The 22428-nt window shown below is 45.8% G+C and overlaps 1 protein-coding gene across 1 annotated transcript in view; it reads right to left on the bottom strand.

The window, feature by feature from the left end:
• Window positions 1-18568, bottom strand: part of LOC141197271 (uncharacterized) — a 68827-nt gene extending 50259 nt beyond the window's left edge. The window contains exons 1-3 of the mRNA XM_073662658.1: window positions 18275-18568; window positions 16509-17122; window positions 11404-11636 (exon numbers count right to left, since the gene is read on the bottom strand). Of these exons, the coding sequence (XP_073518759.1) occupies window positions 11404-11636; window positions 16509-17122; window positions 18275-18320 (893 nt within the window). The 5' untranslated portion in view covers window positions 18321-18568. The remainder of the gene's footprint in view (window positions 1-11403; window positions 11637-16508; window positions 17123-18274) is intronic.
• Window positions 18569-22428: the final 3860 nt, after the last annotated feature.

Below are 22428 nucleotides of genomic sequence, written 5' to 3'. Positions count from 1 at the left end.
TTCAATGGGACATAGAATCTTACCTCTCACAGTTGGTAGATGAACCAACCAGGGGAGATAATCTGCTGGATCTTGTCCTGTCAAATAGACCAGATACCATACAATTTCAGATCTACAGGTCTGGGAACATTTGGGATGGAGCTACCATAATATGGGGAGCTTCAATGTAAAATTCAAAAACACATTTCATAGGGGAAATGCAAAAATCTGGAACTTTAGGAAAGCAGATTTCAACAAATTAAAGAAAGAGCTTAATTGTGTAGACTGGGACCATGTCGTGATATCTGGGGATAGCGAACATAAATGGGGCATGTTTAAGGATATAATACTAGAATCCTGTAGAAAATATATACCCTCTGGTAATAAAATGTCCAGGAATAAAAATAAACCATTATGGATAAATAAGACAGTACAAAGAGTAATAAGACAAAAACAAAGGGCATCCAAAATCTTGAAGACTGAGAATACAGAAATAATGTTTCAGGAGTGTAAAGATCTCAATAAGAAATGTAAAAAAAGAAATCAAGCTAGCAAAGTTATCAACAGGGAAACAAATTGGCATCAACATTTACCCCTTATTGATGGAGCTAATTTTGACCATAATGACCAGTGTCACTTTATGTGATAATAACTCTGGAACGCTTCAACGGATCCCACTGATTCTGAGAATGCTTTTTCGTGACATATTGTATTTCACGATAGTAGTAACATTTTATTAATGCGAATTGCATTTATTTGTGAAAATTTTGAAAATTTCACAATTTTCAACCTTTTATTTCTTATGCCCTTAAACCAGAGAGTTATATCACAAAAAATAGTTAATAACATTTCCTACATGTCTACTTTATATCTGCATCATTTGAAACACATTTTTGTTGTTGTTAGGAAATTAAGGGTTAAAAGTTGATCAGCAATTTCTCATTTTCCCAAGTAAATTTACAAGACCATTTTTTTAGGGACCCCGTCACATTTGAAGTGACTTTAAGGGGCCTATATGATAGAAAATACCTAAAAGCGACACCATTATGAAAACGACACCCTCAAAGTCCTTAAAACCACATTCAAGAGGTTTATTAACCCTTCAGATGCTTCACAGGAACTAAAGCAATGTGGAAGGAAAACATTAACATTTTACTTTTTTTTCACAAAAATTTTTCTTTAGCCCCAAATTTTTTATTTTCACAAGGGTAGCAGGATAAAATGGACCACAAAAATTGTTGTGCAATTTCTCCTGAATACGCCAATACCCCATATGTGGGGGAAAACTACTGTTTGGGCACATGGCAGGGCTCAGACGGGAAGGAGCACCGTTTGACTTTTTGAACGCAAAAATGGCTGGAATCAAGAGCGGACACCATGTAGCACTTAGAGAGACCCTGATGTGCTTAAACAGTGCAAACCCCCCACAAGTGACCCCATTTTGGAAACTAGACCCCTCAAGGAATGTATGGTGAGCACTTTGAACCCCCACATGTTTCACAGAAGTTTATAATGTAGAGCCGTGAAAATAAAAAAAATAAGATGTTTCCCTCAAAAATGTAATTTTAGCCCCAAATGTTTTCATTTTCACAAGGATAACAGGAAAAATGTATCAGATATAATTTATTTGATATTCTTTGATGTGGTTCTATAAATCTCATGGCCCATTATATAAGAAATATGGATATCATTTAACCCTGACCTCTATTAAATAAGGGACAATGGTCAGGGATCCTATTTATATTAATAAATACCCTTACACCTTAGCACTATATCAGGACTTTAGTGGGTCACATAACAATCAATTTAAAGCAGTGACTAGAGATGAGCGGTGTTCGACTAGAACTGTTCGCCAATCTCAAATTCTAGCTGTTTTGGGCGGTGTTCGAGTTGTTCGACGAACCCGAACGATTTGCAAAAAATTCGGCTGTTCGAGGTTATGTTCGATAACTGTTCGTGCACCAAAAGCGTGTCCTGCATGTCTGCCGCTATTTAGAGCACCAATCATGCAGGGATTGTCTGCCACTCACTGTAATGCCACAGCCATGGTGGTTGTGGCATTAGAGTCATTGCCCAAATCGATGGGAACAGTGCTCACAGTGAAACATGAAAAGCCGGCAATTCAGCAGCGGCGTACACAGGTACCCGACAATTTAGAACCGAAAGAATAGAGCATCACACATAGATTAGATAGATAGAAACATGTCAGTCACATATATATGAAGTACAGTGACAGTGTTGATTACTGTACTTGTCATTTAGTGTTAAAATAAAGAATTTATTTAAAAAAAAATTAGCGTGGGGTTCCCCTTAATTTTAGGCTCTAGCGGAGGTTAAGCAGACGGCTGGGGCAGATGTTTGAAGCCTGGGAAGGGGGTAATACCCACGGAGCTTCCCAGGCTACTAATATCAGCCCCCAGCTGAATACCTAGCCTTTACTAGCTATTAAAATGGGCGACCCCCCAAAAAATTGACGTGGGGTCCCCCCTATTTTAATAGCTAGCAAAGGCTAGGCAGACAGCTGGGGGCTGATATTAATAGCCCAGAAAGGGTGCCATGAATATTGGCCCCCTCCCAGGCTAGAAACACCAGCCGTCAGCCGCCCCAGAAATGGCACATCCATAGGATGCGCCAATTCTGGCACTTAGCCTCGCTCTTCCCACTGCCCTGTAGCGGTGGCAGTGGGGTAATAGGGCTGGGGTTGATGTCAGCTTATAATGCCAGCTGACATCAAGCCCAGGTTAGTAATGGAGAGGCGTCTATAAGACACCCCCATTACTAACCCCATAGTCAAAGTTAAAAAAAAACACAAACACCCAGAATAAAGTCCTTTAATTGAAATAAAGACACAATTCTTTATTGTTCTAAATTAAACCATACTTACCGTCACGCCCATTCCAGCTGAAGCCAACGATCCCCTGCAATAAAAGAAAAATAATAAAGCAACATCATCCTTACCTTTCCATGGTTCCCACGACAGCTTCAGCTCTGCTACATCGAGATGACAGGCTGGATCGCAGCAGAACGCTGCCATCCAGCCTGTCATCCCGCGGACACTGAGAAGCGCAGGCATGCTTGCGCTCCTCAGCGTCTCTCTGTGACGGCATCCAGATGAGCCGAGGTCATGTCCAATGAACTCGGCTCACCTCATGCACGTCACTGACAGCGTGGGAAAATTCTCACGCTGAAGCGCTGAGTGCAGGAGAATTCTCCCACGCTGTCAGTGACGTGCATAAGGTGAGCTCATGTCCAATGAACTCAGCTCACCTCATGCACGTCACTGACAGCGTGGGAAAATTCTCCTGCACTCAGCGCTTCAGCGTGAGAATTCTCCCACGCTGAAGCGCTGAGTGCAGGAGAATTTTCCCACGCTGTAAGTGACGTGCATGAGGTGAGCCGAGTTCATTGGACATTAACTCGGCTCATCTGGATGCCCTCACAGAGAGACACTGTGGAGCGCAAGCAAGCCTGCGCTTCTCAGTGTCTGCGGGATGACAGGCTGGATGGCAGCGTTCTGCAGGTCCAGCCTGTCATCTCGATGTAGCAGAGCTGAAGCTGTCCTGGGAACCATGGAAAGGTAAGGATGATGTTGCTTTATTATTTTTCTTTTATTTCAGGAGATCGTTGGCTTCAGCTGGAATGGGCGTGACGGTAAGTATGGTTTAATTTAGAACAATAAAGAATTGTGTGTTTATTTCAATTAAAGGACTTTTTTCTGGGTGTTGTGTTTTTTTTAAATACTTTACTAGAAATTCATGGCGGTCATGTCTAATATTGGCGTGACCCCATGAATTTCGGGCTTAGGGCCAGCTGATAATGCCAAGCTGGCCCTAACCCCTTTATTACCCAGTGAGCCACCACATCAGGGCCCTGGATGAGTTGGGTACAGCGCCAGAAGATGGCGCTTCTATGAACGCGCCATTTTCCGGGGTAGCTGCGGACTGCAATTTGCAGCGGGGGTGGCCCAGAAAGCTTGGGCCTCCCTGCGCTGCGGATTCCAGCCCCCAGCTGCCTAGTTGTACCTGGCTGGACACAAAAACAGGGCGAAGCCCCACGTCAATTTTCTTTAAATTATTTCATGAAATAATTAAGAAAAAAAGGGCTTCCCTATATTGTTGTGTCCGGCCAGGTACAAATAGGCAGCTGGTGGTTGGGGGCAGCCCGTTCCTGCCTGCTGTACCTGGCTGGACACAAATATAGGGCGAAGCCCCACGTCAATTTTTTTTAAATTATTTGATGAATTTCCTGAAATAATTTAAAAAAATTGACGTGGGGCTTCGCACTATATTTGTGTCCAGCCAGGTACAGTAGGCAGGAACGGGCTGCCCCCAACCACCAGCTGCCTATTTGTACCTGGCCGGACACAACAATATAGGGAAGGCCTTTTTTTCTTAATTATTTCATGAATTTCATGAAATAATTAAAAAAAAAATACTTGGGGCTTCGCCCTATTTTTGTGTCCAGCCAGGTACAACTAGGCAGCTGGGGGCTGGAATCTGCAGCGCAGGGAGGCCCAAGCTTTCTGCCCCCCCCCGCTACAAATTGCAGTCCGCAGCCACCCCGGAAAATGGCGCGTTCATAGAAGCTGGATGCTGTACCCAACTCATCCAGGGCCCTGGTGCGGTGGCTCACTGGGTAATAAAGGGGTTAGGGCCAGCTTGGTATTATCAGCTGGCCCTAAGCCCAAAATTCATGGGGTCACGCCAATATTAGACATGACCGCCATGAATTTCTAGTAAAGTATTTAAAAAAAAACACAAACACCCAGAAAAAAGTCCTTTAATTGAAATAAACACACAATTCTTTATTGTTCTAAATTAAACCATACTTACCATCACACCCATTCCAGCTGAAGCCAACGATCTCCTGCAATAAAAGAAAAATAATAAACCAACCTCATCCTTACCTTTCCATAGTTCCCAGGACGGCTCCAGCTCTGCTACATCGAGATGACAGGCTGGACCGCAGCAGAACGCTGCCATCCAGCCTGTCATCCCGCAGACACTGAGAAGCGCAGGCATTATAAGCTGACATCAACCCCAGCCCTATTACCCCACTGCCACCGCTGCAGGGCAGTGGGAAGAGCGAGGCTAAGTGCCAAAATTGGCGCATCCTATGGATGCGCCATTTCTGGGGCGGCTGACGGCTGGTGTTTCTAGCCTGGGAGGGGGCCAATATTCATGGCACTTTTCCTGAGCTATTAATATCAGCCCCCAGCTGTCTGCCTAGCCTTTGCTAGCTATTAACATAGGGGGGACCCCACGTCATTTTTTTGGGGGGGTCCCCCATTTTAATAGCTAGTAAAGGCTAGGTATTCAGCTGGGGGTTGATATTAGTAGCCTGGGAAGCTCCGTGGGTATTACCCCCTTCCCAGGCTTCAAACATCTGCCCCAGCCGTCTGCTTAACCTCCGCTAGAGACTAAAATTACGGGGAACCCCACGCCAATTTTTATTTTAATAAATCCTTTATTTTAACACTAAATGACAAGTACAGTAACCAACACTGTCGCTGTACTTCTTATATATGTGACTGACATGTTTCTATCTATCTAATCTATGTGTGATGCTCTATTCCTTCTTGTCTAAATTGTCGGGTACCGCTGCTGAATTGCCGGCCGGCTTTTTTAAAGAGACAGTGCATGAAAACACTATTATTTTTTTTAATAAATCCTTTACACTAAATGGCAAGTACAGTAACCAACACTGTCACTGTGCTTCTTATATGTGTGACTGACATGTTTCTATCTAGCTAATCTATGTGTGATGCTCTATTCCTTCTTGTCTAAATTGTCGGGTACCGGTGTATGCCGCTGCTGAATTTGCCGGCCGGCTTTTTTAAAGAGAGTGTCTTCTGAGCAGTTTGTCAGCTTTTGGACACCTTTGCAGGTGTTTTCTATGTGTTTCTATGTGTTTTTGTTTGCCTGCCATTGGTTTTAACGGTGTTCGACGGTGTTCTAAGGTGTTCGACGAACAGTTTGACGAACAGTTCCTCGAACATCCCGGTGTTCGACGAACCGAACCGAACCCGAACACTATGGGGGTGGCTCAACACTAGCAGTGACCAAATATACATCCTTAATCTGGGTATATGTTAATTCAATTATTTTTCTGTACTATAATAAATATTTAATAAAATTAATAAAAGTTATATTTTATTCAGAAATCCACTTTTCCCTCTTTTCCTTTCCCTATTTATCTACAAGCCTCAAGTAAACAAGGTGGAGGCAATAGAGAGCTGGCCACGTCTCCTCACAAAACAGGTCAGAGCATTCCTGGGAATTGTATGCTATTACAGGAGGTTTGTCCCTAATTTTGCCATAATAGCAGCTCATTTAACCAATATCCTAAAGGGCACAAAATCAAATAGTGCTGGACTTCTCCAAAGAATTCATAGTCCAGACAGATGCATCAGATGTTGGGTTAGGGGCTGTCATGTCCCAGGAGATCAATGAGGAGGAACACCTGATAATCTACTTGAGTATAAAGCTTTCCCCATGCGAAAAACAAAACTTGTCAATTATTGAGAAAGAGTGCCCGGCCATCAAATGGTTATTAGACACTTTTAGATATTATCTGTTGAAAATAAGCTAGGTTAAGGTCATGCCCCACTAAGGTAGAATCGAAAGAAAAAGGGTAACAATGCCCTGATTAAATTTTCATGTAGAGCATAGACCAATTAAGCTACATGGAAATTTAGATGCTCTGTCGAGGGTACACTGTTGGCAGAAGGTGCCAAGCCCTCTGGCTTTGTTAAAAGGGGTGTGTGTAAGAAAACAGGAGGTAAGGTCTTGAATTGCAGGTATGCGTCCCCAAAGTGGCTGTCCTCAGTGACGTAAGTCCTGGAAGAAAATGCATTAGTAACGATAAGTTACTGAGATGGTTTTTATTTTGATTGAATTTTGGGTCTAGGATTTAGGAGTGACCAAAAGAGCCTGGGTGGGAAAGGTCTCTCCCATACTCCAATACGGGTCTTATGGGCCTCACAACAGGCAACTGGGTATAGCTCAACAGTGTGTGTTATGCTTGGAGCTGGAGAAAGACCTTTTATTGTGGATAGCAGTGATGAGTAAGCATGCTCACCACTGCTCGGTATTTACCCGAGCATCTCACTGCTCAAGATGCTTGACACTCCTCGAGTATTTCCGAGATGCTCTGGCGAGAGCTCGGATTTCCATCATCAGACGTGATCCTATATTACTGTGATACAAATAGAGCAATTTATAGGGGACATGCAAGATATTATGCTTCATTTACAGTTTAGCAAAAGTGTGTTGGTGAACCTATTCACACGTGGTAGCTGAGCAAAACTAAACTAGAAGGGCAATGCTTAAAAGCGTGGATGTCTATCAGACATATCAGATATTACTGCGATACAAATCCAGTAATTTGTAAGGGACGTGCAAGATATTATCCTCCATTTACAGTTTAGCAAAAGTGTGTTGGTGAACCTATTCACATGTAGTGGCTGAGCAATAATAATAAACTACAAGGCCGGTGCTTAAAACCGTGGGTGTCCCATCAAACATATTACTGCGATATAAATCCAACAAATTGTAGGGGACGTGTAAAATATTTTACTCCAATTAAAATGGGCAAGGCGCGTGGCAAGGGATGGGGAAGTGGATGTGATGATGATGCAGAGGCCGAGGCCGTGGGCAAGCTGAAATTGTGCCACAACAAGCACCCACATCATGTCACTCTAACTTCCTGTCCCAATTACTAGGGGACCGCAGCACACCACTATTGAATCCAGAGCAGTGTCAAAAAGTTTTTGGTTGGATAGCAGATAATGTTTACAGTCACTTTGCCACCACCACCCTGTCTTCCACACGGTCAAGTCTCAGTAGCCATGAGTGTGGACCACATATTCCTCACCCTGATTCTCCTTCCTCCCACCATGCCAAGTGCCCGGAGACAACTGATCCCACACTTGGACACTCCGAAGAGCAGTTCACTTGTCCATTTATAAATTTGGAGCTCTCGCCCGGCCAGCTTCAAGCGGGGCAAAAGGAGATCGCATGTAGAGATGCCCAAATATTTGAGCAGCCACGGTCACATGAAGGCAACGGTGGGAAAGTTCAGTTACTGTCACAAGAGGTGGATGATGATGATGAGACACAATTGCCAGAAAGTAAGGAGGAGAACCAGGGTGCGCAAGTGGAAAACGAGATGGTAAACGATGAAGTCAGTGACCCAACCTGGCAAGGTGACATGCATAGTGAGTACAGAAGTACAGAGGGGGAGGGAGGAATAGCGCCACAACAGGCAAGAACAAGCAGTGGGGTGGATACAGACACAAGGTGGGCAACTGTTCCCCGGAACACTAAAACTACGGAAGTTCCCAGTGCAACTTTTAGGTCTTCTTTTATAAAGACTGTCCAGATAATCCCAAAGGCCATTTGCAACATCTGCTAGGCCAGCATCAGCAGGGGCAGAAAAACTACCAGCCTGACCACCACCAGCAAGCTCAGGCACATAACAGTAAAGCACCTGACTAGGTAGGCCGAATGCCAGGGTCCAGAAACAGTGTCTGCGGGTGCCACTACTGCCTGTTCTGCTGTTGCGAGTGCACACCAAATCACCATTCATGGCATAGGCGAAGATGCCTCCCACCCTACACCTGTCGCTGTACATTTGCAACCACCACCATCATCAACCACGTCCTTGTCTCAGCGCAGCATTCAGTTTTACCTACCTCAGTCCTCTGAACATATATCTCATGTATAGATAGTGAGCCGGGGATCTATTTTGTTGATGTGTGTCGTTTGTTGGTTTTTCTTGTCCATTGTCCTTTTATTTTTCTTTTATTTGAGCCATGTGGTCATTTTAATATATATTCATTAAAAGTTATATTTTATTATACCTTCTACCGTGCTAGATACACAATTATATGGTTGGTAGTTCTACTTCCGCATTTTTACAGACCTACATCTAACATTTTGTATGATATACAGTATGTTCATGTATACCCCCAGGGGTAAATGTTTTTCAGCCCATGCCCATGGGCATTACCAGTATAGGAGAGCCACTCCTTAACAATGGTAACAATCTTTTGAATGATAACATCTCTTCAAATGTGTATTGGAGTGCGTCCAATTTTCTGGCAGCCTTTTCATAGACTGCATGGGCATTACCACTATAGGAGACCCACTCCTTTATAATACATTTTCTTTACTGAGACCCTCCTCTATGTATCATCAAAGGGGTATTGGGATGCGTCCAAATTTTTGCCAGCCCTTGCATTCACTGCATCGGCAATAACATTATGCAACGCCCACTTCCTAATAATGGGAACATTGTTTTTTAACTGAGGCCCTCTTCTATGTCTCTTCAAAGGGGTATTGGGATGCATCCAAATTTTTGGCAGCCCTTGCATTCACTGCATATGCAATAACAGTATAGGAGACACGGTTCTTTATAATGTGAACTTTTTTTTACTGAGGCCCTCCTCTATATCTCTTCAAAGGAGTATTGGGATGCATCCAAATTTTTGGCAGCCCTTGCATTCACTGCATAGGCAATAACAGTATAGGAGACCCACTCTTTAATAATGGGAACAACAAAGCATAACCAGCTGATGGCCTTCTAACAATAGTAAGGGCCGCCTAATGGCCCTATAAGAATAGGCTTTGTGACTTTCAGAGTCCCTCCTTCATAAATGAGACAGAATGTGCCTGATCATGTCTCACACCACATGGCCAGATAAGGTAATAAAATGTTAAATTGACATATACTGGTGAATGTATTTTTCACCTTTGAAAGCAATACAAAAGTGCAAAAAGGCATTAAAAATGCTACGTGTGAACATTGCCCAAGGTGTGGAGGAGCATTTTTTTGTGTGTTTTTTTTGCCTTATATACAAGTCATTACCCTGGAAAGAATGTCCCTTGATGTTTTTTTCCAGGAAAATCCATTTTGGTTTCGTTTTGGTATGTTTTATTGTGAGTCCGTAAAAGTGGCGTAATACTCTGACAACGTTGTTGACAGCAGTGACCTGGGAGTCAGAAATGCTTCTAGGGGTCTTCCCCATGCTGTTCCCATGTCATTTGAGCACTGTTCTCATCGATTTGGGCAATTTTTAGGCCCTCTGGTGACCTCAGAGAGGGACCACCGGAAAAATACTCCAGTTTCCCATAGACTTACATTGGGCTTGTTGGTCGGGTCGACCACCCGAGTATTCCAATGTGCTCGACCCGAGCAATGAATACTCGAGCATTTTAGTGCTCGCTCTTCACTAGTAGATAGTCTATATCAGGGTCTAAGAAGCGCCTGTGACTGCACGTTGGTGAGATCGTTTGATTTGTTTTGCCTTACCCAAAAGAAAGGACTGCTTTATTAATAATTTGTGATGAAGAAAGTCTGTTTCTCCTTTTGGAGCTACAATGTTTATGAAAGACAATAAAGTTTACTCTGTTTTGATATTACACCCTGTGCCTGTATGTGTCCAAGCGGTTACCAGAAAGCTGATACCCCTCCAATACGCTCATACAAATATATACAATTTGATTTATTATTTTTGTAATAAAAGTGTTTTGTTACTGACAGCTACTCTTTAAAACAAAGCACTCCAAAAAAAAAAGATAGAATTGCTACTTTTTTTTCAGCTCCACCCCCCAAAATTGCTCTTTTTTTTCCCATTTTGTTTTACGTTTTACAGCGAATTAAGTGATGTTATTAGAAACATCCCTTGTCTCGTAATCAAGTTCACACATTTAGGAAGTTAAAGTTGTTGGATAGTTAGAGGAAAGACAAAAGCAGAATACAAAAAGTGGCAGCATCATCCACAGGTAAAAGTATATGTAGAGCGGAAGAGGTCCGTGATGCAGAAGGGTCTCTACTCTGTGAAGGTATGGATATTGCTCTAGGGACCTAGCCTAAGCAGTTCTTCCTGCTTATTGCCACTACTAAAGATTCGGTTCATAGCTGGAGACATTTTTAACCATTTTAAAATGGTATCACGTTTGGGTGGTTTCCAACATATAGGACCCCCAAAGTCACTTCAAAACTGAACAGGTCCCTATAAAAATAATTTTTTGTAAATTTCCTTGAAAAAATTACTGCTACATTTTTAAACCTTCTAAAACGCTAACAAAATAAACCATCACTTTAACAAATGGTGCTGATGTAAAGCCAACATGTGGGAAATGTTATTTATTAATGTTTTTGTGTGGTATAACTATTGGGATTAAAGGGATAATCATTCAATTTTTAAAACATTTTTTTTTTGTCAAATTTCTGATATTTTTATAAATACACGCAAAAGATATCAACCTAAATTTACCATTATTGTAAAGTATCACGTGTCACAAAATCAATGGGATACGATGAAGCTTTCCAGAGTTATTGTTGCATAAAGTGACACTGGTCAGATTTAAAGGGGTTAAATAGGCAGTACTTTAGGTACTGAAACATTACCATACTCACATGAAGCTATGTTTTGTGGAGCTGCTCCTCCTGTTATCGTAGACTCGCTCCTCTATCACTTCCGGATTCTCGGAAGACATTTTCGCGTTTTCAGGATGAAACTCAAAGCTGATAGTATTGCTGATTGTCTTGTCTTTTGTGAAAGAGAGAAAAGGAAATGTATTGTAGTTACATCCTAATTTCTCAGCGTTAGCCAAATATGTACCATTATCCGCTATGGATCCTCTGTAAATGTTTCTGACGCGCCCCCTGGGCCATATTCCTTAGGGGGAATATCCGGAGCCGGATCAGATGGGAGTTGTAGTCTTCCGAGTGGCTGTGACCCGGTCCGTGCCCAGGGTGTCAAACTCAGTTGTATGTGGCAGTCCTACAGATGTTATTAAGTTCTTTATTGTCGACTACGCCACCCGTTGTATTGCGGTCACTATGGCCGCCGCTGCAGCAGGGTCCGCTGAGGCTGATGGTGTAGGTGCAGCTTTTGGTGGTATAACCCCCAACGGGTGGGGTATAGCCTCAGGGGGTCAGGTGCAGAGGATGGGGGTTGTGGTGGTGCAGCATAGATGTGAAAGGAAGACAGAGTCGGGTTGTGCAGTTTAGGGTATTTACTCACTGCTGATGTTCCGGTCACTCCAGCTTCAAGTGACCTCCCGAGCCGTGCTGCGTCCACCAGGTCCTGGATCCAGCCAACCCCCAAGCGAGTCCGGAGCGTGACCCTGAGCTCTCCTTCTGTCCTTTCTCTGGCCGTCCCCACTATTGATCCACCCAGGTCCAGCTCCCTCGGGCCTTCTGTTGGGAGACCCTTGGCCTTGGGTTCCCTGACCCTCCACGTGGTATGCCTTCGGGGTGGATGTGGTGGGTGGCCGTGGCAGACGCTGCCCACGGCCTCCGGTCTCTGGCTAGGGTGTGTTTTTGCCCCCACCAGCTTGGGTTCCGGTACCCTAATGCCAACTCTTCACCCGCTGATGGACTTTGGGTTCTCAGAGTTCCTTTCTTTGTCTCCTCTGGGTCTTTCTTCTCTGCTCCACTCTCTCTCTGCAGGCTCATCTGGACCTCTGCTTCTTACTCTGACAGACTGACCCTGTTCTTTGATGGTGCCCACCTTATATACACCCTCTATGTGTGAGCTCAGGTGACCAGCACCCAATGAGCTCCTATCTTTACCCAGGCTGCTCCCCCTATCTGCCCCTACACTACTTGGGATGTACCACCCCCCTCCCACTCCAGCCAGGAACAGACTCGGTCGTACCTGCACATTTCTAAGTGGGAGTACCGTCGGCCTGTTCCTCGGAAATGGGATGTATGTAGTGCATGCAGCCTACCGAGCTCAGATCCACACTCCATCCATACCCGGCAGTGGAATATCACACCTCTGGGTTGAGGTGCAATACCCCTGTAGCAGCCGAATCCTCAGGGTGCTACATTCCCCCCTGGTAAATCACAGTACGTCCTCGGGCTGTAAGACATAACACCAAAAACATACAAATTTTTGCATAAACATATAAAACATATTAAACAACATATATTAGCAAATAAAACATTCTCGTCGCCTCTGGCTCCTCCTCCGGTCACTGTGCAACGTGTGACCGGGTAAAGTGCGACAGTCTCTCTAGAAAACTGGTTTTCCTATAAAACCGGTAGGGGGCGCTTTAGGACGCGCAACTATTTACAGGGGTAGTGGCCGCTCTCAGTCCTCGGCCAGGTATTAGGGAGGAATGACCGCTCTCAGTCCTCGGTCAGTGGGATTTAGGGAATTACGGGTAACAGTTCACACATGCTGGTCCCAACGGGGACTACATTAGCAACAGTAACAGTTTCAGTTTCAGTTTCAGTTTACTGTGCCCCGACGGGCAACTATATACAGCTTCTGCTTCGCTGTACTTAGCGACGGCGTCCTCCTGCTCTTTCTTTATGGTTACCTCTAACTCTAGTTTCAGACCCGTCCGGGTCCTCTTGTTCTTCCTCCTCACACCGCAGCTCTTCCTCCGTCAGGCGATGCACATGGAGGGCGTAGGGTCCTTTGGCACACTTGTGCCGGGTGAAGGTGACCTCGTCCCCGATGTAAAGGTCACGACCTCTGTGTCCCTCCGGTAGGTGGGACTCAACGTCTCTCCTCGTCACGAAGACGTCGCCTAGGGTGCGGTGGTCTCGGATGAAGCCCCACCCATGCTGCATGTTAAACTTTATCACAGTCCCGGTGGTGCGGGGACTATGCGCTGCACGGGGGTCTCTCCTGGCCCGGCTCTTCTGCTCCGCGCTCCTTATTTGAGCTTGCTGTTTTCCTGTTGGCGGCAGCACTCAGCACGCTCCGCTGCAGCTGCCCGAGTCTCTTGAGTGAACCCCATGAGATCTTCTCCGGTGGGATCCCACTCGAACTGCGCTTCTGCTAGCGGGGGCGAGATCCTCTTTACGGGCTTTGGAGCCGGGATCAGGGGTTCATCCAGGGGTCTCTCTCTCCGGAGTCGGGGATGGTGGAACTCCGGTGGCCATATAAATGGCTGCCCATCCGGGCACGTATGCTGGGCGTACAGGTCCTCTCCCAGATGCGGCACTCTTGGTCTTATGGGCGCGGTGGTGTTAGCGCCCGGGTTGCCCGGGCCTTGCGGCCAGGCCTGGGGTATCTGGAAGGTAAAGGGCACCGTAAGGACGGCGGCGCCCTGGGCTACTTGGCCCTGCGACCAGGCCGGTGGCTCCGCGGAGGTAGGGGGCGCTGTTGGTATCGCGGCGCCCGGGGTTACTAGGCCTTGCGACCAGGCTGGTGGTACTTCCTGCTTGGTCACGCTCGGGGTCGAGGCGTGTGACGTCACAGGGGTCGCGGCTCCCGCTTGAGGCCTAGTCTGCGGCGGTGACGTTGCAGCGACGGGCACGGCAGGATAGACTTCGGGCTCTGCGACGGGGAGCTGGGGCAGGTACGCGGTTTCCCGGTTTGGGGTATAGACGTCCCCTTTACCTGCCTCCACTCGTTCGGCTCCCTTCTCGGCGCCGTCTCCGGCCTTCAGTCCTCCCGTGCCATCCTCAGAGGCGGTCTGTCTCCTCGTCTTGGGTGGCGTGCTCCGCTGACAGGTCTCGGTCTGCTGGGCCATCTCACGGCTCCACTCCGCCAACGTCTCTCGCTGCACCCGGGCCATCCTCCTTGCGAGGCCCTCCAGAGCGGTCTGTGCACACTCCCGGTCTCGGGGGAGCTGTGCTAGGACCTCCACTAGGCCTAGTGGGGTCGTTGTTTCTAGCAGGCTCCTGACCAACGGGTCGGTGCTGCTCTGCTCTCCTTCTGTTGTCTCCAGCAGGCTCCTGGCCAGCGGGCCGGTGCTGCTCTGCTTTCCCTCCTCTGTTTCTAGCAGGCTCCTGGCCAACGGGCCGGTGCTGCTCTGCTTTCTCGCCATCTCCGGGTAAGCTCCTCCGATACTCTTCTCCAGGCTTCTTGCCTCCGGGTGCGCTCGCTCTAGACTGCTCCAAGCGACACCCATCTTTGCTCCCTCCTTTCGTCTCCTCCCCCTTCGAGGGCGGTCCCGGGGCCACTTGGTGATTGTCAGCTCCAGGGGCTGTTCTTTCACGCTGACAGACACCTCTAGCATCACAGTCTCTGTTGGTGGGGGCGGTTTCCACTTTTGGCGCCATTTTCGGTCCTGGCCCACGATGGGAGGTGGCCTCTTGCCACCCTCTGGCACGCCCATAATGGCGTCCGCTCTGGCAAGGCGGGAAACCTTTGGAAATGGCGGGAATCGTCTCCCAGTGGCGGGAAACTCTGCAGATGGCGGGAAAAAGCTGTTAATGGCGGACAACCGGCGGGAATCGACTGGTGATGGGGTCCGATGGCGGGGACCCTCCGGAACCGGCAGGAGACTTCTTTTTGAGGTAAACTCGTACTTTTCTTCAGGTACGCAGTACCCGGGTGTTGCGGGCACGTAATCCTGCCGACTACGCCAAAGTTGACGCGCCCCCTGGGCCATATTCCTTAGGGGGAATATCCGGAGCCGGATCAGATGGGAGTTGTAGTCTTCCGAGTGGCTGTGACCCGGTCCGTGCCCAGGGTGTCAAACTCAGTTGTATGTGGCAGTCCTACAGATGTTATTAAGTTCTTTATTGTCGACTACGCCACCCGTTGTATTGCGGTCACTATGGCCGCCGCTGCAGCAGGGTCCGCTGAGGCTGATGGTGTAGGTGCAGCTTTTGGTGGTATAACCCCCAACGGGTGGGGTATAGCCTCAGGGGGTCAGGTGCAGAGGATGGGGGTTGTGGTGGTGCAGCATAGATGTGAAAGGAAGACAGAGTCGGGTTGTGCAGTTTAGGGTATTTACTCACTGCTGATGTTCCGGTCACTCCAGCTTCAAGTGACCTCCCGAGCCGTGCTGCGTCCACCAGGTCCTGGATCCAGCCAACCCCCAAGCGAGTCCGGAGCGTGACCCTGAGCTCTCCTTCTGTCCTTTCTCTGGCCGTCCCCACTATTGATCCACCCAGGTCCAGCTCCCTCGGGCCTTCTGTTGGGAGACCCTTGGCCTTGGGTTCCCTGACCCTCCACGTGGTATGCCTTCGGGGTGGATGTGGTGGGTGGCCGTGGCAGACGCTGCCCACGGCCTCCGGTCTCTGGCTAGGGTGTGTTTTTGCCCCCACCAGCTTGGGTTCCGGTACCCTAATGCCAACTCTTCACCCGCTGATGGACTTTGGGTTCTCAGAGTTCCTTTCTTTGTCTCCTCTGGGTCTTTCTTCTCTGCTCCACTCTCTCTCTGCAGGCTCATCTGGACCTCTGCTTCTTACTCTGACAGACTGACCCTGTTCTTTGATGGTGCCCACCTTATATACACCCTCTATGTGTGAGCTCAGGTGACCAGCACCCAATGAGCTCCTATCTTTACCCAGGCTGCTCCCCCTATCTGCCCCTACACTACTTGGGATGTACCACCCCCCTCCCACTCCAGCCAGGAACAGACTCGGTCGTACCTGCACATTTCTAAGTGGGAGTACCGTCGGCCTGTTCCTCGGAAATGGGATGTATGTAGTGCATGCAGCCTACCGAGCTCAGATCCACACTCCATCCTTACCCGGGAGTGGAATATCACACCTCTGGGTTGAGGTGCAATACCCCTGTAGCAGCCGAATCCTCAGGGTGCTACATTTCCATTCCCTTTTTCTACACACCACAGTTTTCCACAAGGAAAAAATGACATGAAATGCGTGTGACTATACCAGCCACTTCCTCCAGCCACGGTCACTGTCTTCATCCACTCCTTAAAGTCTTGGGTCGTTGGTGGTTTTGATTTCACAATATTATCTTGTTTGGTCACTGCATACAGAACACCACATGGATCAAAGAATAAAGCTTCACACTTCTCCCAACCACCGGTTCCAATCTGTGTGGCTTGTCCATACGTCCAGGGTACATTTTCGTTGTCTGGCTGTGGACCTTTGTAGAACTCTCCACTTTTGGTTGTTCCATACAAATCTCCGTTTGGATGGAAGAAAATAATTTTATATTCACTCCATTCACATTTTCCGACTCTTCTGGCGATAGAAAACCAATCAACACCTTCCTTTGACTGAATTGGCCCCTTGTAAAGGTCTTTGTCCCGGACACAGAACAGTTCTCCTTCTGGACTGCAGGTAACATGGCTGGCATTACCCAGTTTTCCCACAACTGCGGCTCTATAATTATAGCCGTCTCGAGGATCTCTAGGTGGCAGACCGATTCTCATGGTACCATCTTTTCCGATGGCCAGTAAGAGAGTCTCTGAAAAAGGAGGAACCAGATCATTAAGATTAAATCATAAATTCATCTCAAAGTATAATCTAAACACAAAGAACACAAAGATGACTCCCAAACAATAACTCATGAAGGTAGGTATATGAAAAAAAGAACAATTGGGCCAGTGGAACCAGTCTCCGTTGCTTAATTGACAGTTGGATTTATTTCTGTATGGTATGATCGGCAGATTATTTCCAACTTTGCATAACAGCATTTTATTCACAAATTTCAGATCATTCCAAGAGTGACCATCTAAATATAATAAATGTAGCCACATTGAGACATGCAATGGTGATTATCATTCAGATACAACAGAAACAAAACCTTTGACATCGTAACTCAGTGCTCAACATTCAGGGATGGACTGGGACTGAAATCCAGCCCAGCATTTGAAAGCACACAGGCCCATGGTGTCCCCTCACCATTCATCATATTGGGGTCTTTATTGCTAATATTACTCTGCCTGGATGAAATCAATGTTCACTACAAGGCCTAGATTTCCAATAATACCAATAGTATTCTTATCCTGTATGATATCTCTTTCACAGCCTCCCATTCTCTATTATGGTCTCCCCACAGCCTCCCTTACAGTACGTAGACCATGCACAGCCTCACATACAGTGTGAAGGTCCCTCACAGAACACCCCCCTCAAAAAGAAAATAAAACATATACTCACATGATCCAGGCTCCCTGATCCTGCATCCTTCATCTCTACATTTGTCTTGTCTCAGAGTGGACATGGGGGCACGATGCAGTGACAACACCTGCCACCTAATGTCCCCTGCTTGGTGTCGGCCTCCCACAGGCTGCAGGCCGGCAAGAAGCTCATAGGCTGCTGGAGTAAGTGGTGGAGTAAGTGGTGGAGCAAGCTCTGGCTCTGAGCTCTATCACATCTATTAATATTCTGAGTACGCTGATACCGCTGACAGTGTCGAAATCAATGTGGTCCAATGACCAACCGGTCCATCTGGAATTTGTCTGATTTGCCCAATGGCAGGTATGGACATGTGAACTTTGTTGTTCATGCCACACTTCCATGAACTTAAAAACAATCACAAGGATTCGAACCCATCTTTATTATGTTAATTGTATTTCTCAGATTTTCTGTATGAGAGGAAAGTAAAATATGTTCTTACCTGGATGTTCCACTTTGAGGGAAATCAGTTTTCTTGCAGACTTCATTGTTTTTTTTGTGGTTTGTGGTTGTCTTGGAATTTGATCAATCTCCTGGACTTGTGGTTGTATCAGTAGAGTTCTGAGATTAGATCAGTAGAGTCCTTGGGTTGGATCAGTAGAGTCCTGAGATCAGATCAGTAGAGTCCTTGGGTTGGATCAGTAGAGTCCTGAGATCAGATCAGTAGATTCCTGAGATCAGAACAGTAGAGTCCTGAGATCAGATCAGTAGAGTCCTTGGGTTGGATCAGTAGAGTCCTGAGTAGAGATGAGCGTTGTTCTACTCGAACTGTTCGCCAATCTCAAATTCGAGCTGTTTTGGGCGGTGTTCGAGCCGGTCGGCGAACACGAACAATTTGAGAAAAATTCGGCTGTTCGAGGTTATGTTCGATAACTGTTCATGCACCAAAATCATAACTGGATTTTTTCTCAGTAATGATGAAAATTAATGTTAATACGCAGTTTGAGTGTACAGCGGGGCGGGGGGAGGGGCAGGGGATGGATATCTGCAGGAACAATGAAGATCTCCATTTTTTTTTCTCTTTCCCGCATTTGCAGTGGGGAGGTGCAATCTGTCAGCCTATCAGCAGCGCACACACGGAGCGAAGTGCTTTTTTTCACACAAGCAAGGGCATGTGTGATTGGCAGTGTATGTCACATGTCCTTGCCCTATAAGACCAAGCCATTTTCCCCGTCGCCACCATTTTCTCACTGCTGCAGCTGCGTGTTAGACGGCACCGCTGTTGCTGTGTGTGCTATACCTTGTTAATTTCAAGCCAATTTTCGCACAAATATACAGATAGCTTGGGAGTAGGGAATAGTTGTGATTGCAGTCCTTTTAAGGACTAGGTTACAGCATTTCCTACGACTTTTATCAGGCAGGTCTGTGCTCTTAAATAGATAGATTGTGGGAGTAAAGACTAATTGTAATTGGAGTCCTTTTCAGGACTAGGTTACATCAGTTCCTATCAGTTTTTGCCAGGCAGGTCTGTGCCAGTGCTGTGCAAGTTTTTTTCACAGCATTTGGCTGAATCTAGCAAAGCTAATCCTTTTTGGCCTATTGCAGAGTGTGTTAGTCAGTGGAGTAGCCTATCTGTGTTGCAAGATATACCACCTGTGTATAGAATACCAATTTTTTTACTGCACCTAGTGAAGTAAAATCTTTTGGGCATAGCATCATTCTATTAGTCCATCTATACTGACCTCCATCAGGTTGCAAACTGAATATAATTTTTTTCTGCATCTAGCTCTGAAAAAATATTTGGGCTTCTAGCAGTGTGTGGGACTTGGTCTATTAGTCCATCTATACTGACCTCCATCAGGTTGCAAATTAAAAATATTTTTTTTCTTCATTTAGCTCTGAAAAAATATTTGGGCTTCTAGCAGTGTGTGGGACTTGGTCTATTAGTCCTTCTATACTGACCTCCAGCAGGTTGCAAATTGAATATAATTTTTTTCTGCATCTAGCTCTGAAAAAATATTTGGGCTTCTAGCGGTGTGTGGGACTTGGTCTATTAGTCCATCTATACTGACCTCCATCAGGTTGCAAATTAAAAATAATTTTTTTCTGCATCTAGCTCTGAAAAAATATTTGGGCTTCTAGCAGTGTGTGGGACTTGGTCTATTAGTCCATCTATACTGACCTCCATCAGGTTGCAAATTAAAAATAATTTTTTTCTTCATTTATCTCTGAAAAAATATTTGGGCTTCTAGCAGCGTGTGGGACTTGGTCTATTAGTCCATCTATACTGACCTCCATCAGGTTGCAAATTAAAAATAATTTTTTTCTGCATCTAGCTCTGAAAAAATATTTGGGCTTCTAGCAGTGTGTGGGACTTGGTCTATTAGTCCATCTATACTGACCTCCATCAGGTTGCAAATTGAATAAAAAAATGTTCTGCATCTAGCTCTGAAAAAATATTTGGGCTTCTAGCGGTGTGTGGGACTTGGTCTATTAGTCCATCTATACTGACCTCCATCAGGTTGCAAATTAAAAATAATTTTTTTCTTCATTTAGCTCTGAAAAAATATTTGGGCTTCTAGCAGTGTGTGGGACTTGTTCTATTAGTCCTTCTATACTGACCTCCAGCAGGTTGCAAATTGAATATAATTTTTTTCTGCATCTAGCTCTGAAAAAATATTTGGGCTTCTAGCGGTGTGTGGGACTTGGTCTATTAGTCCATCTATACTGACCTCCATCAGGTTGCAAATTAAAAATAATTTTTTTCTGCATCTAGCTCTGAAAAAATATTTGGGCTTCTAGCGGTGTGTGGGACTTGGTCTATTAGTCCATCTATACTGACCTCCATCAGGTTGCAAATTAAAAATAATTTTTTTCTGCATCTAGCTCTGAAAAAATATTTGGGCTTCTAGCAGTGTGTGGGACTTGGTCTATTAGTCCATCTATACTGACCTCCATCAGGTTGCAAATTAAAAATAATTTTTTTCTTCATTTAGCTCTGAAAAAATATTTGGGCTTCTAGCAGTGTGTGGGACTTGTTCTATTAGTCCTTCTATACTGACCTCCAGCAGGTTGCAAATTGAATATAATTTTTTTCTGCATCTAGCTCTGAAAAAATATTTGGGCTTCTAGCGGTGTGTGGGACTTGGTCTATTAGTCCATCTATACTGACCTCCATCAGGTTGCAAATTAAAAATAATTTTTTTCTGCATCTAGCTCTGAAAAAATATTTGGGCTTCTAGCAGTGTGTGGGACTTGGTCTATTAGTCCATCTATACTGACCTCCATCAGGTTGCAAATTAAAAATAATTTTTTTCTGCATCTAGCTCTGAAAAAATATTTGGGCTTCTAGCAGTGTGTGGGACTTGGTCTATTAGTCCATCTATACTGACCTCCATCAGGTTGCAAATTGAATAAAAAAATTTTCTGCATCTAGCTCTGAAAAAATATTTGGGCTTCTAGCGGTGTGTGGGACTTGGTCTATTAGTCCATCTATACTGACCTCCATCAGGTTGCAAATTAAAAATAATTTTTTTCTGCATCTAACCCAGCCAATAGTTTTGGCCTAATACCACAGTTTGGCCACTCAGCTCTGCTCGGTTACCATCCATTGTTTTTTTGTGCAAACAACTCCAGAGTTGTGAATTAGTTAACCACCAAAATGAGTGGAAAAAGGCCTGCTGCTGGTGGAAAGGGGAATAGGCGTGTTGGGAAGGGGAAAAAAGGTTGTGTCCGTGGGGTAGGTGCAGAAGAAAGACCATCTTCCAGCCAAACTAAAATGTCTACTTCTTTTAGCGGACAATGTGATAAGATCCCTTTCTTACGGCCACGCCAATCGCTACAAATTCCAGATGAGGCACAAAAACAGCAGGTGCTTCAACGGATATCAAGTGCTCCTTTAAGTGGGCTCTCCTCCACATCAACTTCAACATCACAAATACTCCAGTCCTCAAAGGTGTCACCCAAATCGCACTTGCTTCCTCACAGCTCCCAAATCTCCAGCTGCCCGTCTGAGTATGAGGTAGAACAGATGGTTGAGTCTGCAGAGCTGTTTACTCATACTATAGCCTGGGAATCAGAGGTCGACTCCAGCGCTTCTGTGAATCCAGACGAGGAAATGATCTGCACTGATGCCCAGAATCTTTATGAGTCGGATCCAGGACCAGACGCAGAAGGTTCTGACCATAATGTAGACCCTCATTCCCAAACTGTAACTCCTGTTGGTGGAGACAATGAGGAAGACGATGATAAGACTCAAATACCTGATTGGAGCGACAACTTTAGTTTTTTGTCAGGGCAGGAACAGGTTGGCTCTGAGGACGACGGGTGTGATAACGCACAGGGTGATGATGATGAGGTCGGAGATCCCACTTACTGTCAACCCACAGTCAGCCAAGAGATGAGGTCAGCAGAGGAGGTGGAGGAAGATGCTAGTGACGACGAGGTCAGGTTGCGCCTTCCTGGACAGAGACGTAGTACTGGAAGCACGTCAACAACTGCATCCTCAAACACAACTCTGCCTCTCACCACAAGTCGTGGTGGCTCTTCAGGTCGCATGGGTGCTAAGCCTTGCATAGCCTGGGCATTTTTTCAGATCGATAAAGATGACCCAACTCGTGTTATCTGTAACATTTGTCAGCAAAAGCTAAGTAGAGG

This window comes from Phyllobates terribilis, unplaced genomic scaffold (genome assembly GCF_046119375.1).
Source record: "Phyllobates terribilis strain yellow unplaced genomic scaffold, ASM4611937v1 Scaffold_82__1_contigs__length_6685932, whole genome shotgun sequence".
Lineage (NCBI taxonomy): Eukaryota > Metazoa > Chordata > Amphibia > Anura > Dendrobatidae > Phyllobates > Phyllobates terribilis.
The sequence above is the reverse complement of the archived record's forward strand: the minus strand, read 5'-3'. Positions and strand labels throughout refer to the sequence as shown.